Here is a 16,839-nt window from a genome sequence, read left to right as displayed (position 1 = left end):
CCTACTTCATCAAAGCACACATACATGTTCTCTTCAAACAAAACACTGTGTTCAGAAATGACACATCGAATGAACATTGATCTAGTTGCAATGCTCTTTACTTTACTTCATTTGCATAAATATTGACAACACCCATTATGCAAATTAAGCTCTTACCCTAGATATGTCAATCAGTGAAGAACATTGATTATTTTCTGGCTACATGGGCACTTATAGTAGTCCTGTTATGTAATAATCATTGACTTGCTTAATTTGCATATTTTGGCCTCATTATAGCTGTTGTTATAGGGAATACGCCTAAAGATGCAGTTTGTTTTTTGAACCGTTCAATTATTAAACACTACCACCTTTTGAAATGAAAATTCTCACAGGCTAGTTATATTGTATATTGGATATATAGGATTTTAAAAATCTAACTGTTCCCAAAACAAAAGGTATGAGTTCCCTTTAAGAGCTGTACAAAATATGCTGCTGTCGTGTCCTCGTTCAGAATCTACACAGACATTAACACGTAGAATGGATATTACCAGGGACGGCCAATGATAATGACCGTCAATTTTAGTGTACCATAAACTTTCACTTGAATAGCAACGGCCTTGGGTCATTGTAAACACTTCAAGTTTAATTCCCCACGTAGTTTGGTTGTTTGCCAGGGCGATTAAAACCAAGGTATCCAGCGAGTGTTCTTTAATTTTCCCCGCACAGCAAGAGCGCCCACGCCTAAAGGAAGTTCGAGGTTACTCAACTAGTCTATTTAGGACACTGCCTATTGGCTTTCGGAGTTTAGGCTAATTGTTTGCGTAGCTTCATCCGAAGGTTTATGCAGTTGGAGGAAGGCCTCGTTGTTGAAAATGAACAGTTACGAGATGACATTGGTCGGCCCAGTTGAGCTGCACCACCAGTAGCTGTGAGGGGATAATTAACGGATTGAGTGAAAAGTCAATACTTACTAATTATTTCCCTCCCGACCGGGGCCAGGTTTTTTTTTTTTTTTTTCGTTCGGTGAGAGGCTACCGTCCCTAGACCTTCGGAGAGGAACCTAGTTGCTGAATCACGGGAAACGAGTAATTACCCAGGATGCACTGTGACTGGCGTGTGTGTGTGTGTGTGTGTGTGGACGACTGCCTATCACTATCATGAGTGTGTAATGTAATATAGGAGTGGAGCGCTAGACACTATCGGCAATAGGCAGCACACATGCATAGCAATCTCGGCGCAGTGGTTTGGGGAAGTAAATTCGCCCGAATGGCTTGGGTTGTAAACATATCCAATCATTAGTATTTACTCTGCGGACTCCACGGCTCAGCGTGATGGGAATTCAAGCTGAAATCAGTGGAAATTTTGGGGAGAAGATGTCGGGACAGGTTGGTTTGTGAGAGAGTCGTGCTACTGGAACCCTTCTTTATCATCTGTCCGTTTGCGGTCACCGAGAAAGAGAGAAAAAATCTTCCACCTTGCTTTGATGTCTTCATTTACCCTAAGGGGATTCTTAGACCTCTGTTTCTCCTCAGATGTTTTGGAGTGAAAGGAACGAGGAGCGATCACCCAGTGGATAAAAAAAACAACAGCCGCTTGTTTTCTTCTTCTGCATCTTCCTCGGCTGACCTGCCGGATTGTTGTGTCGTCTTCGGGTGCACCTTACTATAAATCAAAGCCTTCCAGGATATTTTGTCTACAAATAGTTTTACACAGTGTGCCTTTTGCAAATGATTATCCGTGAGGATTAGTGTTTTTTTATAATCCACGTACTGGGTGCGAAATTATCTCTGTTAATCCAGATTACTCTGCTCCGACGACGGAAAAGCGAAAGAATTTGAAATCAACGAACGCTGAATTAGAAATTACCTTCCAAAGGGTGGCCTTCGAAGAAAGTTCTCGTAAAAATCTCCTATGCAAACTGTAGGGGGACAAAGACGATGTGAATACATGACGGACCGACTGGTTCAGCATTCAATGTGTTTTATAAGGTTAGAAGCACACTTCGTCTCATGAATTGATGCTTCCCCCTTCAACATTCACGTCGGAACGAATGATCAATCCATCTGGATTATTGTCAGCAGAGCGTGTTGAGACACAATTCACGCACAGGAAATATCATTTCTTTCTGTACCCCCCCCCCCCTCTCATTTTTTATTAGAGTCTCGATCAAATGTATCACTGTCGTTAACACTTCTGATTTGAGGCGGTGATTAAAATTCATCAGTGTGGTCTAGGCTTCGTGTTTGCTCGACTACAGTTAATCCTGAATCAAGCGGCAAACAATACACGTGTGGACTGCTTTGAACTGAACAACAACACTTGTTTGTTGAGGATTCACCCTGCACTTTTTCTCATAGAGGTGTTCAACATTCTACAAATTGCACGCCGTCCATTTTTTCGGCGAGTTGGAACTCAGCCGGGAAGATTTACAGACACTGATGTCATCAGAAGAAACACAGACTCGGACTCGATTGCAACTAACGCCGTAACTCGCTAACATTGTGCCTTATTACGGGTTGCCACGGCAACTTGTACCTTCTCTAATTGGATGTCAAACATCGGGAAAAAAACTCCAATATTACCTGTATATATAGGATGCAAATATATTTTGATACTCGACTTGTGTGTGTGCCAAACACTTACGAACCAGCCTGTTCCCGGAAAGTGAGATTTTAAGATTTGTCCTGGGAAAAAAAAAAAAAACAATCAGAGATACCAAACATTTCTTTATTTTCATGGAAAATATCATTTGCAAGTGTTGACTTCTTTCGGTCTACAAACCTGTAGAAGGAAGCTTCTTTCTGTGATAAGTTTTTAAAAGGACCATCAAAGTAGGATTTTTAATCAACTACAAGAACATTAAAGATTGGGAAAGAGAGCCTTTCAGAGCTTGGAACTTCAGAAAATATCAAAGAAGGATTGTTTTTATCAACAACACGTACATTATATCTCTGTTAAGAGACTCCTTGGAATAACTTGGAAGTTGGAATTCAGCGACGCCCTTACAGCAAACTCTGAAACTCACGGGGACACCACTCAAGGAAATTAATCCGCAACATAAGAGTTTTTAAAAATGGCCAGCACTATGGAGATAATGCGCGAGCTGAAACTTCTCGGGAAGATGACCGTGGAGGTACCGAACAAGTTCCGCTTGGACGCAGACTTCAATAAGCGCCAAAAACAGATTCTGGATGAGATATTCCAGTGTCTGATGAGAGGTCTGATTGATGGGTGCTACGATGAGGTGGATATACATCAAGTTTTTATAATATTTGTTGCAAATTTTGATATTACTTTTTCTCCCTTCTTGCACCTTCTATTCTGTCCATTATGCTTCCAATGTTCCGATCCACCTATGTTCCGACACTCCTAGTATATATTTTCTTGTTCTTAATCCGTAACCCTTACTTCTAACTCTAGCATGAAAATTATGAGGCGGTTTTCAGAACATTTATAAGTTGTTTACAAATTGTGATAGTGTATTACATAACTAAATGTAATACTGCCTTATGGACAATAACCAGTTCATTTGTATCATCAATAATTATAATTTCAATGCACTTTACATTTTCCAAATCACCGTGAACAGACAAGCTGATAGTCCTTGCAAGAACTCCTCACATTCTTTCACTTGCTCAAGTCTCGCATGAAGCTAAACTTACCACACTGGATTATGATTTAGATTTGAAATTACTTGATCGCTTGAAAATTCAAGTGTTTTCGGCTCCCCGGCTATAAGTCCCGACAACTTACCTGTCGATCGTGTCACGACCAATCAGATTGGTCGGTAGATAAGCAATAGCGGCTTTGTGACGTTAGCCATGCACGCTTACTTATCAGACAAGCAATCTGATTGGATTATACCTTCCATGGTCAAGCAGAAGGTATAAAGGGCCAAAGAGAAATTAAATCTAGTTGGTTTATTCTTGCCTCCACTATCATCACGTGATCGATGTCCATCTTCGTTTGACTGCTGTGCACTAAATTGTCTAATCGACAAAGCGTGCAAGATGTGGTTGTTTGGCTGGCATATAACAACATGCCTGAGCTGACTTTAGGAACTGTGGAATGTCGTCCCATTGGTCAATTTCACTCCTTGGTCATACGTGTACGGGTATGCTAGATTAAATACAGAATTTCTGCGTTAGCTATGTGAACAAAGAATGCCTAGTAAAGTGGAGTTCGCACGGGCAAGCAAGAATTATTTTCTAACCAGTGAAATTCCCCGCATCTGTAAGCGCCAATTCCTTGTTTACTTGAAGCTGACCCATTTATTGACATGAAATGAAACTTTAGAGACCCCCCCCCCCCCACTCCCAACACAGGTCAATGACACGTTACATCACATTAATTTCAGATTGATTTATACAGGTACAATTGTGTGCTTGTCATAAATCTTTAGTGAGACAGGAGACAGGGTATACATTTAGCTAAGGTGTGTATGTCTACTCAGTCTGTTTCACAGTCACTTTAAATTTTGTACATGGACGACATGTCTGTAAGTTCAGATGGATTTATACAGGTACATGTACAGTTGTGTACATGTCTTAAATCTTCAGGGTTTCAGGGTTACATTCTTCAGTACAGCTAAGGTGTGTGTATTATACACAGTCTGTCTCACAGCCAGTTAAAAAATTGTGTTTGGCTGACATGTTTGTAGTACACGTAGATCTGCGATCGTTTAGGACTGGTTACCACTAACGAGTATTGATTGTGGAGTACCACAATTGCAAAACGCTGGCTATGGAAGGACAACTGATCAAGGTAAAAAAGAATAGGCATTGATTAGTCACTTAAATCTGGATGGTGGTGGACCTTCCTTTCTAAAAAAAAAAAAAAAAAAAAAAAAAAAAAAAAAAACTATGGTATTAAAAAATAGTTTTGATCCTAGCAGAATCTTTCTCGAAGGCTAAGAAAAAAAAAAAAAAAAACACAACAAAGAAACATTATAACATAAACAAGAAATCTGCTCAGGCCGAATACTTATTAGCATGTTTAGAATCAGGTATTCGCTTTATACACATTTTTGCTGGTGATCAATTCCTGCTTAGCAGAATATTGTTGTTCTTCAAATTAGCGTGATGAAATTGGCCAATGGTTATCACCAATGATTCTTACAATAAATTTACAAACCAAAAAAAAAATGGGGAAAAAACGGGAAAACACACACAAAAAAGAGCTTTGAAGATATTAAATGTATTCATTTGTGCAAGCTGTAACCTTCCATGTGTTCGAACATTCCAGAAAATTCTTAACATCCTTTCATGATAAATTTTTTCAAGAGATTCTACCTAACTTCCCGGCGTTTTCTTTGACAAGTCTTATCAGTTTGCTCGGAGGGCCCTTGCATAATTTAAGATGCTTATTACAGCAGGTGATTCTGATGATTGGCCCCTCAAATGGCTGTTAGTAGTGATTTGGACCCCCTTACGACCAGGGTTTGCCGAGGGCGACTTGGGTTGTGGAAGGACCAAAAAGACAGGCTTTAAATTAAGAAGAACACAATGAGACATGCTGTCAGTCGGAAGTTTAAATGTATCAAGCTCTTCTGCAAGGTTCAGAATTGTTTGTTTGTTTGTTTTTTTGTTTAGATGATCTTCCCACCAAGGGAACTCTGCAAACTCTCACAATGGGGATATGCACCAGGCTGGCAACAACAATTCTTTCTCATACTAACATTGTTTTTAACATCTATGATTATGATATTGCACTAATCAATAAATCGTGACTCAGTAGCTAGACGGCAATACTTAGTAGGATTCAAACCCACAACTTTGTGAGTGCAAGTCCTGCAGTCTAAACAATAGACCGATCCAGTAGGCTCTGCCCACGACGCACGTGTGAGCAAGAACACGTGGGGCTTTCCAATGCCTTTCTGCACAACTCTGCCGCGCGCGCCAAGATACGCGCACGCATGTCGGACCTTATTTGTTGGACCTTCGTTGTGTTGTGATTGGTCAATACGCAATGGGGCGGAGCTTAGTGTATCGGTCTATTGACCAGTCTACATGGTCTATGGAAGGTGTATGATTTGTTGACTGCATTGATACATTTCGATCATGCATTGTTGCAGAATATAATCATTCGATGCAATTTGCCTTTTTAATAAATACTTATTTAATTAATCAAAATGTTCACTTCTCTTGTGTCTTTTAGAATGGTTTGAATGCTCTTCATCTGAGCTCCAAAGAAGGACACCTGAACATCGTCAAGGAATTATTGAAGAGAGGAGCTAATGTTGACGCCGCCACCAAGGTAAAATATTATACTAAAAATAATCATACCAAAGATAATTTGGGGTTGAACAAAGAACACTTAACTACATGTAGAGCTGGATTTCAACCAATGCCTTCTGAATTAACTGGATCTGGGGCTATCAGGCTGTGTGCCTTCTACCTGGAACCCCCAAACAAAGATATTGACAAAATAGGCAAACCGCTAACATTGGGGCTAGATAGCTTAGTTGGGAGAGCGCCTAATGTTAGTCCGGAGGTTGTTGGTTCAAATCCCGATCTAGTCAAACTTCCCTTTTTTCAACCCAAATTTAACTGATAAAAAATCATACAGTTACTCTTTATTTTCTACACCATGCCTGCTTCAAACATCCTTTAAAACTGTTTGTGTTTTCAAGAAAAAAATAAGAACGGGAAGAAAAAAAACGAAAAAAAAAAAACAGTTTTAGGCCACCGAAATTTAATGCATGTCTAGCAAAATCTCACGAACTTTCCTTCTATTGAAGAAAACAAAAACCGCAAAAAAGAACATACAAAGCAGCAGCTGAGAGCAATCCTGCATTCAGCTCATAACGTCTCAAGACGTCTCACCTTTTTTCTCTTTCCGAGCCCGCCACCAGACAGGGTGTTCAGATCACGGGTCCCCAGACCCAGACGCAATTTCAATAATTGCTGTTCCCCCTCTCGGGTGAGTTCATTCAGTCGGAACCCATAGGGGCTTACGGAGGTGGTCGTGTTTGATTAGCTAAGCGTGCACCAACTCGGACTAAGCCCCCGCGACTTCCCTTCGGGGGGCAAGATGGTGTCGTTTCCATCAGTAGGAACAACCGGGGTAATAATAAAACCGACATGCCCCCTCGATATTGAGTTGATGAGGGGAGGAGGTTCAAAACAACCTCTGTCTTTATTAGATGTACGCACAAATCCACTATGAACACAGACTCAGTTTTTATGTTGTTTATTTAAACCATTCTGATTTAAAGACAATATCCTTCTAAGAGGATAGTCACAGCCACGTGGATTGCTGGTCCCTAAAGAACATTATTTTGGATACACTTGTGGTACTTAGACTTTGTTGATGAAGATCGTGTTATCGAAAGGTCAACTGGCTGGGGAATAATGCATTGGAATTTGTTTGGGGGTTAGTCTGGGGCATGCTTTATTTTGAGGAGAGATTCCGTTTAGAAAAGAACACATTATTAGCCGGGATTTGGTAAAGGGTGTCAAAATTTTGCTGGAAATTGAAAAACTGTGTGTCCAAATTTTTTAAAAGGGTTTTTGAAAGACACACAGACACTTCTCTGACTAGCACTATGTATTCCCTTGAATGAATGTTCTGGGTACTTTGACAAGCACTACCAATCCTAGCACATGGGACAGAGGGCTGAATATCCCACACTCTGCTGATCAGAAACCCCAGAGCTTGAGTTCGATGCTCTGAACCACTCGTGCCATGGAACGCCACTGCTTTTGTCAAGTAACACTTCTGTAAAGTGGCCTTACAGTGATGTAGGGCCTATTTATTAAAATTGCTCTTACTGGCTCTTTCAAGTACATGTACGTTTCTTTCGCCATTTCAGAAAGGGAACACCGCCCTGCACATCGCCTCATTGGCCGGTCAACAGCCAATTGTGAAGGCCCTAGTGGACCATGGCGCCAACGTCAATGTTCAGTCTCAGGTAACTCTTCGTTGAATTCTTTTCTTCATTCGTATTCTATGTTTTTACCCTTATATCCTACTCTAGGTAAATAGAGTTCTTGAATGCGACGGTACTATGAAAAGGGGTGGGTGGGGCTTCAGTAAAGGGGAATTGATACTCTGCTGAAATGCTTTAAAGCATTTGAGAGTTAAAAATGTGCATATTTACTCCAGACATGCAGCTATTCATGGGCCATGATATTCTTCCTGCTTTAGTCCGTATTCTGCTTTTTGGTTAAATACATGTAAGACTTGAAAAGTGTATCACAGCCTTTGCGTGTGCTGTTGTGATTTCACAAAACTCTTCCTAACTTAAGACTAATCTTCGGACTTAGGACGAGTCCCAACCCTGCACTGTAGCATGCAGACTTTAAGATAAATCCCAAGTTAAGACGAGTTACTCGCCTAACTTGCGATAAGATGAGTCCTAACTCTTTGTGAAATCGACCCCAGGTCAGCCCTTGTACTAGATAAAAAAAAATCTACTTTTTTCCTTTGACCAAATATCTCGCCTGATTCATACTACAGCAATTTCTTTGATAATCTTCAGATGATTTTTTCATATTTTTTTTAATCAAATTCTTCTGCTTGTGGTAATAATTTTTACAACTTTCATCTGCTTTGGACGAGCAACATTTCACGGCAAACGTCGAAACACCAAGGATTTGATGAACTCTGAATGGAAATGGCTTAGACAAGTTTTTGAGTGTGTAACAGTGGGAAACTTTGGGATGCACGGTGGCAGTAGATATCGTGGGTACATAATTTCGCAAATACTGGGAAAGTGCACATATTACAAGTTTTGGTTTCTTGTTAGACCTGTCTGCACTTCATTCAATAGCTAACCTACGCATTTGTAGTGTTTGCGAAATCGTCTAGTATCTGATTATGTCTGCTGCCATCTAAACGCATTAAGAGTCTTTAAATATTGGAAACCAAAAAACACAACCTTGATTTTGACACTCTTAGATTCGCAACAACAAACAAAAGCAGCCAGGTGTACAGGTAAGCCAAGCGGATTGGTCGAGCCACTCATCAGCCGACAACCAATCAGAGCCTCTGTTTTTCATTTTGCACCAATCATAAAGCAGCCTATCACAAGCTTTTTCACCTCATTGCCAACTTTTTTGCCTTCTGAAGTGACAAGACACTGAGCGGAGCTGAAGTGGTTTTAAGTAGTATCTGGGATTAATTTGAATATTAATGAGAACATAATTATGCTCAAACTATCAATTGGTATCTTGAAGATTAACTGAATAGTCTACAGCATTACTTTACTAAGGTATAAATCAGGTAAAATAATGACCTCTGACATTGCATGGACAAATTTGACCTTTGACTTGCCTTGTACTGAACCCCCCCAAAAAAAAAAAAAGGGGGGGAGGAAACAAAATAAAAGGAGAAAAAAATAAAAAATAATCATAATCTTTTAACTTGTTATTATTTTCTTCAAACATTCATATTGTGACTTGTCTTGACTTGGGCAAAGTTGTACATCCTATTCGACCTAAAATAAATGTGACTTGAGATGTTATTTGAAGAAAGGAACCGCTGATTAGCATAGAGGTGTACAATCTTGAGTTTACGAAACTAGGCGGTAATTTACTAATTATTTTTCAACAGAGTCATTGTCATTGCTCTGTAAAGGACTGCAGCTAGTAGAAGTAGTTTAGAAGAAATAATTATTTTGCTCGCAAAGATAGTCAGAGCAAAGACCAGGGTCCAATTTTATGGTGCTGCTTTTAGCAGAGATTGCTCAACAATTTCCTGCTAAGCAAAAAGGATCAGGGTACCAGTCACAAGTTGTACATGTGACATGGTATTTTGGCTGGTAACCTTATTCTGCTTAACATGATTTTGTTTTGCTTAGCTACTTGTTATGCCTAAGCAACTGTATGAAAATGGGCACTGGCTAGGAATTACATTGTGGGACTTCATAACACTAGACCACTTAGATTGCGTGGTAACTAGAGGCAGTTCAAATTCTATATTTTAGTTGCTGGTACTGCAACAACTAAAACATGTATTAGATTCTGCACTGTTTTTTTCCTTTTTCTGAGAGTAGTAACAAAAGTAGTTTACAAAATGCTAATGGGGGAATTTTAGAACGTAAACAGTACGAGGGTTCAAAGGTGGTAGTTGAACTTGATGGTAACTAATGTTTTGGTAAAGCGTCAACTAACTTTAACTTGGAAATAATAAATCAGCAAGTTAATGTTTAATTAATAGGAGATCATAAACTTATAATGAAATAATCGGGTTATATTTTATTCTAATGTCAAGGGGAAAGCTCCCTATGCTAATGAGTTAGTTTTAACAAATAATAACTGTGGACAGGGTAGAATAATATATTTCCAAACGGCATTTAGTTATTGAATTGTGAGGGGGAATAAATACGGAAATCCGTGGTAAGCTTTCATTTTTGTATCTACCTTTTTACATTGTCTAGTTTTGTTTGTGCAGTGTTTGGGATGCGGTGTGCTGTTTTTGCCGTTTGTTTTTAAAATACTATCTAGATTTCCTCTTACGATACATGTAGTTTTCTCGTTTGTGTTTTAGAGCAGCGAGAGCTGGGTAGTAACTTACGATGGACTGGCATCCTGTCCAGGGGGAATAGACTGTATTGAATATGATGTCACTGTTCAAATATCTGACCTACAAGATGGTGTCTGTGCGCATGTGCGTGCGTGTGTGCGCGCGTGCATGTGCTGTAGAAATAAACCGGGAATGTTGCGTACTGCGTGCTTCGATGATGTACGCGTTTGGACGCGCATATAGTTTGCCCTACAAGATGGCGACTTTTATAGCAAAAAGTGGTTATTCAATACGGTCTATAGAAATGTCCTCAGTCGTTAAATACCAATGAAATCTTATGTATTCACCGGCCTGATGAGCCATTTTGGCTCGGGACAGACTTTACTTTTAAAGTTCAATGATGCCAAGCAAATTCTGACGTCACAACTGGATGTTCGCGGTGATTGTTTCTCACTTAAAACTCACCGTTTTTCATAACCGCAGAGCGGCTTCACTCCGCTGTACATGGCCGCCCAGGAGAACCATGAGGAGGTCGTCAAATATCTACTGAACAATAACGCCAACCAGAACCTTGCGACGGAGGTAAGAACGTCTTAACACCTCTAACCTTCCCCACCTCCCGAACAAAACCCCATAAAGATTTCAACCCCTTTGTGACTTGGACCCAATTATCTTGGTCCAACTTCATAGAATTTCTGATTCACAAAATGTCTGCTAAGCACAAATAAGCAGGGTACCAGGCACAAACTATGTACATAACATGGTGCTTTGGCTGGTAACCCCTCTCGGCTAAGCAAAGTTGGTTTGCGCTTAGCTGGTTTTTGTGCTGAAGAAGCTCTATGAAATTGGCCCCAGTTGGCAAGTTCAAGTACACATAAAACAAGTTTTCTTTAAAATCAGTCAAAACAGTAGCAATATTTGTCCGTTTATGTGGAGATTGGGGCATACAATTTAGGAGGCTAAGATCAGCTTCTGACTGGCACCCCCTGAACAAAGATTTAGACACAATAGGGGACCGCCCACAAAGGGCTAGATAGCTCAGGTGGTAGAGTTCCTAAACATTAATCCCAAAACTATTTAAACTTTTACCCAGTGTGGATTATTACTTGAGGGTGGTAAGATTGCTGTGAATTTAATTCCAGATTGAAAAAATGATATGTTTTAACAAGCTTTTGGTGCCTGAAAATCTTCTAATTTAAACAAAATAATTTTTAAACTGTATATTGTTTGCTAAAAATTAATATTAAATGTTTTGATAATTCCAATCCTCAAGTTTGAGGAGACAAGTTGATTGAAAACAAAAAACGTGCTAACTTGATTTGTTACTTTTTTTCAAAAACTTTGGATAATTTGCGACAAAATATCATTTTCAAACTTTTCATCAACACCGAGTTTCGTCTGATTGTGGTATTTTGGACCTGCATTTGTTTATATGTATACCTTTCCCCTTTCACTCTTTATTAATGTCTTGTCTTTCTCTTATACACGCATGCTGTGGGAACAAAATGAATTATGTTTAAACATTTGGCGTTGCATACCCACCCGTCCCCCCTTCCTCTGCACCATTAACCACAACCTACCCCCTTCGACCACCCATCCCAAACCCCATAGGGCGGATTCGTTCCGCTCGAGGTCGCCACCCAGCAGGGCCATTATAAAATCGTGGAAACGCTTTTGCAACACCAATCGCGGCCCAAGTACCCTCCGAAGCAGGAGGTACGTAAGTCACGACAACCGTGAGCTCCGATTGTACATTTATATTATAATCTTCTTGTGTATGATTGTAGAAAACAGAAAACAAACAAAACATCACCAGTGTATAGTGTACTATTTTTGTGTGTGTATCCTGACCCTAGATAATTGGTGTACATGTAAAACATTTTTTGAGGAGTGTTTGTCAAGTTATTTTTGTGTGTGTACAGTGCTCTTGAAGACTTCTCTACTTTTTTCCCCTTCTAAACACCAATCCAGAAAGCTCTTTTCTGAAGCATAACTTGACTGACACTCACCGTACTCCCTTGTTTTGTCCCACTAAAACGCATCTTCAATCTGTCTAACTTCTTAATGATTATTTGGAGGGAGGGGCGGCCTGGGTGTTTAAACACTACTAAGTATGGTCTTTAGAGCAAAAGAAGTCCACATAGTGTAGGAACTTTAAACACTATGTAGACTTACACACGTCCACACATTGTTATTTACAGTGTTATTTTTCTGAAGTGTAAAGCACAAAGGAATGTCCACATAGTGACTGCAACACAGGGCTGTTTTGGGGGTTGGGGCATAATAAAGAGTTCAAAGTAAGGGTCATATCCGGATATGAAGTTTTTCCAATTTAGTTTATTTAATAGTATACCAATCTTTAAACATAAAACTAAATTTTCTGTTTCAATTTATTTCTTTTGACACTGATGAAAGAAATTTGATTAAAGAAATGAACAATAGTAGCAATCTGGGGGCAATTTGTGGTGATTAGACAGAAATGAATGGTCTCTGAAAGGTAGAAATGACTGTTTTAACGGTCAACCCATAAGAGGGGGGGGGCTGAGACTTTTGCAAGCAGCTTTGTTTCTCACGCAAGTTTGTCGCATGTACTTGACCTAGCCTAGATATGCACGCTTATTGGTCGCCATCGTTAACTAGCACCTCATCTGCATGGTAGGACACCAAACACAAAAGAGTTAGCACTCAAACCATAAATTTAATCCCCCGATCAAAAATTCATGTGTATTTTTTTCTTTTTTTCTTCCTCTGGCGTGACTTTGTTGTCTTTCACATTACACTGTAGCGTGTACTATTAACAAAAACAGTAGCAGTGAATGATGTTTTCTTGTGTGTGTGTTTTGAAAGTCAGATGTGGTTGCCATGGTAACAGTACTGGCCGTTTTAGATGACTTTTTAACGAACATAATCTTTTGCATCAAATTTTGCTCGTGGTCTGTTAATGCATAATGTATGACTGCAAGATTTGTTCAAATGATATACTACCTGCTGTCAGGAAACACCCCCCCCCCCCCAACAAAAACAAAGAAAGAACAAAAGAAGGAAATACTAATTATAATAATAATCAAAATAAAATCTTGAGAAAATTATAAGAATCACAAAGAATGAAACAGGCAATCTTGAGAAATATTTTCCTATCACCAAAGCCAAAGGGTAAACAAATCATTAAGTGGAGAAGACTTTTGTTAAAATCAGCACTTCGGGCACAGCAATAACATAAATATGCGCTGTACATTTGTATCTGAATAATTAGGTTCATCTTTGAGATCAGGTCTGAAATTATGCAACAACAAAAATGCAAAAATTATGTTTTGTAATTCATGAAACTGAAGTTCAAATTTGTGTTCTGAAGGTTTTCAAAGCAAATTCTTCTCAAACGACATTTGAACTGTGTCTTTTTTTTAATGTGAGTTGTAAGCAGTTTGCAGCAGAATCATGTTTATACCATCTTTGCTTGTAGATTTTTGGTGCTAGGTCTTGCTTTTTTATACTGCCAATGAGTAGATTTTGGAATTCCTGAGAATACTTGGCTCTGAGTTTTGAAATCTGCCCTGCGGCAGTAGAATTAAAAAAGGCAAGACCTAGTTCCCCCAAAACATCAATCTACAAAGCACAGTAGTACAAACATGGCATAACCGCAAACCGAATACACATTGATACATCACAATGCAATGCCTCAAAACAAACAAAGAGTTAAATTTGAACTTCTAAAAATTTCCCCCAAAAGTACTTTACCCCATTGCGTATGTTCACAAGTGCCTTGCGGTATTTATTTAACACCAAAATCTAATGTTTATAATTATATTTCAAACCTACAGTTTTTTTTTTTTTTTAAACCGGGGAATAAATTTTGCCTTTCAAGTAACTGCCCTTTTTTTTAACTTCCTATTTTAAGAGATCTGGCCAACCTAACCTTTAGTAATGAAAGTACGCTTGTTTTTACAGAGCATGATGGAAAAAAAGCCATTCGCATAATTCTGCTTTCCTTAATAATGTAGATTGCACTATTTAGAACAACTGTGTCGCTTTTGAAAGTTTGTTGTTGGAATTAAAAACTTCCAAAATGTCATGGCGTTCCGATTTTGTGGAAAAACAAGTACTAATCGCTCTTTTGTTGTTTTAAAAATATAAGTAAGAGAATACTTTTGAGCGAAGAAATTCTGGTCAAATGTCATCAAATGTCATCAAAATTGAGGTTGCAGTTCTTTAAATTGAAGAACATAATAACAACAACAACAACAACAATAGTTGCTTCAGATCAAAATTGAAATCTGTCCCTGGTTCCAATATGCTACCAAATTTGAGATTTGGTCATGACCAGAACCTCATGAGCAAAATTTTCCTAGAATTTTTTTCAGAAATTTGGTTACCGTCGTTAATGGTTGTTCTAGCACTTTTGTCCAATCGTAAGATTGCCTGAATTAAAAGCTCTTTTTGAGGTCACTGTTAGTTTGTTTGTTTGTTGGATGATTGTTTGTTTGTGTCTCTTCAATGTTCTTATACATGTATGTCTTTTCTCGAAGCCCTCTGCGTCTTTAGTCATTTCAAAAAACGTCAGTGATGTTTTTTCAAACTTTCTTAGAGCAAGTAGTAAAAAATTAGGCAATTTGTTGTGTGTTACTGCAGTGAATGAAATTGTTTCACCTTTATACAAATTTGTGTACACACTTTTTTGAGGATTGCGTGGAAGTTGAAAATCTTTTCTCACTCCAAACAAAATCAAACTTGGATGGGTTTAAGTTCTTCTGGCTTAAAGGGAGATTTTAAAGTTTCAGAAAATTTTTTTAGTATGGTTTTTCTTTTGAGAGGGAAATATTAAACACTACACGCAAGCCTCTTTAAGTTTTGGCAGATTGTAAACTGATTATTTTTAAAGGTGAAATCCGGTTGCAAAAGCGTTTCCACTACAGGTAAAAACCAACTTGTACATGTACGTAATTTTAATTTTCAATATATTTATTCATTTTGAGGAAAAAAGGGATTTGTTTTTTCTCTTGTTTCTTCATTTAAAATTGAACAATGAATTACTGTTTTTTGTGACCTTGAAAATTATGTTTTTGTTTTTTGGTCTGTTTATTTTTGATGACCTTGAGATCATTTATTTTGTTGTGTAGTTGGTGTTGGCTTTATGTTCTGTCTTTATCATAGGTTATGAAAAATGACTAATAAAGGAAAGAGATTTTGAAAAAATGCATGCTCCTAAAATAAATTATTAAAAATCTATAGTTAGACCAGTTAGACACTTGCTAAAATCTGACATGAGATAATAGTTACAAACATTTAAAAGGTAATTCATTTTTTCAAAATTAACTTCTTGGGAAAAAAACAAGGCAAAATTAAAATAAAAAAATTCTGTGCACATGGAACCTTTTCTATCTACACTAAACTATTTTAAAAATTGATTCCTAAAACCTAAGGTATTCTTTGGGGGAACATATTTCAGATCACTAATATTGTTTTTGTGTTTGATATTTTTTAAAGTCATTCTCTTGCCTGCAAGTGAGACCTGAATGCAATGTGTCAATAACAAGTTTTAATAAAAGTCTGCAAGCGTTTCACACATAATTTGTTTAATGAATTTGTTTGTTTTTATCTCTTTTTTTGTATGTGGCCTATTCTCCCTGATATCGGAATAGCAAAACAAAACAAAAACCGATAAAAATAATGTTGTTTTATTAAATGTTCCCACAAGTTCTGATTAATTTCTCTTCAATTTGTTTTTGTTAATTCAGAGTATAATTTGAATATCATTCAAAACTGCCAGTACTGTTTCAAAGCCATTTTCCTACATGTACATGTACCTGCATGCTTGTATATATCTACTAGACATTTATTTTCCTTAATCCGTGTTGATGTGTTTGTTAACCGTATCAATTGTCAGATTTTAAATGTACATCTCTATTTGAGGGTACCTCTGATTATAACTTAATAATCCGCTTCTTGATTTACTTCAATTTGTTTTGTTCTTGCTACAACAGCAAATGGAAAACATCAACAACAGGAAAATAATGCTTTAGGGTTTAATTATGTGTTTCTATTGGGAAACCAAAAAACTCCTATCTGAATTCAGACATAGACTCCTTTTTGCTCATAATGGAAATGTTGTTACGCCTTAGGATGTAAAAGAAATTTAATGAGAATCCTGTAGATTTTGAGACTCTAGGTGGCAGCAGACTGCTTAGATTGCAAATTTGCTGCCTTTGCATCTGAAAAAAACCTCCCCTTTAAACGTGTGAGGTTAATGGTGTCTTACAATTAATTCTGTGCAAGCTCTAACATCGTAAAAAATACCAGCAAATCTTTTGAGGTGAAATCAGGACTTTTTATTTTTGTGTGCGTATGTGTTTGACATTTAAGGATGGCTTCAGGCTACAGGCCTGTTGTCCAGTGATA

The 16,839-nt window shown here is 38.1% G+C and overlaps 1 protein-coding gene across 27 annotated transcripts in view; it reads left to right on the top strand.

Annotated features, from left to right (window-relative positions):
- LOC117303882 (ankyrin-2-like) overlaps positions 1 to 16,839 on the top strand; it is a 123,361-nt gene that overhangs the window by 28,871 nt on the left and 77,651 nt on the right. For 24 of the 27 annotated variants that reach the window (XM_033788290.1, XM_033788301.1, XM_033788299.1 and 21 more), the window contains exons 4-7: positions 6,136 to 6,234; positions 7,793 to 7,891; positions 10,930 to 11,028; positions 12,058 to 12,162. In XM_033788290.1, the coding sequence (XP_033644181.1) occupies positions 6,136 to 6,234; positions 7,793 to 7,891; positions 10,930 to 11,028; positions 12,058 to 12,162 (402 nt within the window). The remainder of the gene's footprint in view (positions 1 to 6,135; positions 6,235 to 7,792; positions 7,892 to 10,929; positions 11,029 to 12,057; positions 12,163 to 16,839) is intronic. The other 3 variants (XM_033788314.1, XM_033788300.1, XM_033788315.1) reach the window with 1 other exon arrangement.

Source organism: Asterias rubens, chromosome 20 (assembly GCF_902459465.1).
Source record: "Asterias rubens chromosome 20, eAstRub1.3, whole genome shotgun sequence".
Lineage (NCBI taxonomy): Eukaryota > Metazoa > Echinodermata > Asteroidea > Forcipulatida > Asteriidae > Asterias > Asterias rubens.
The sequence above is the reverse complement of the archived record's forward strand: the minus strand, read 5'-3'. Positions and strand labels throughout refer to the sequence as shown.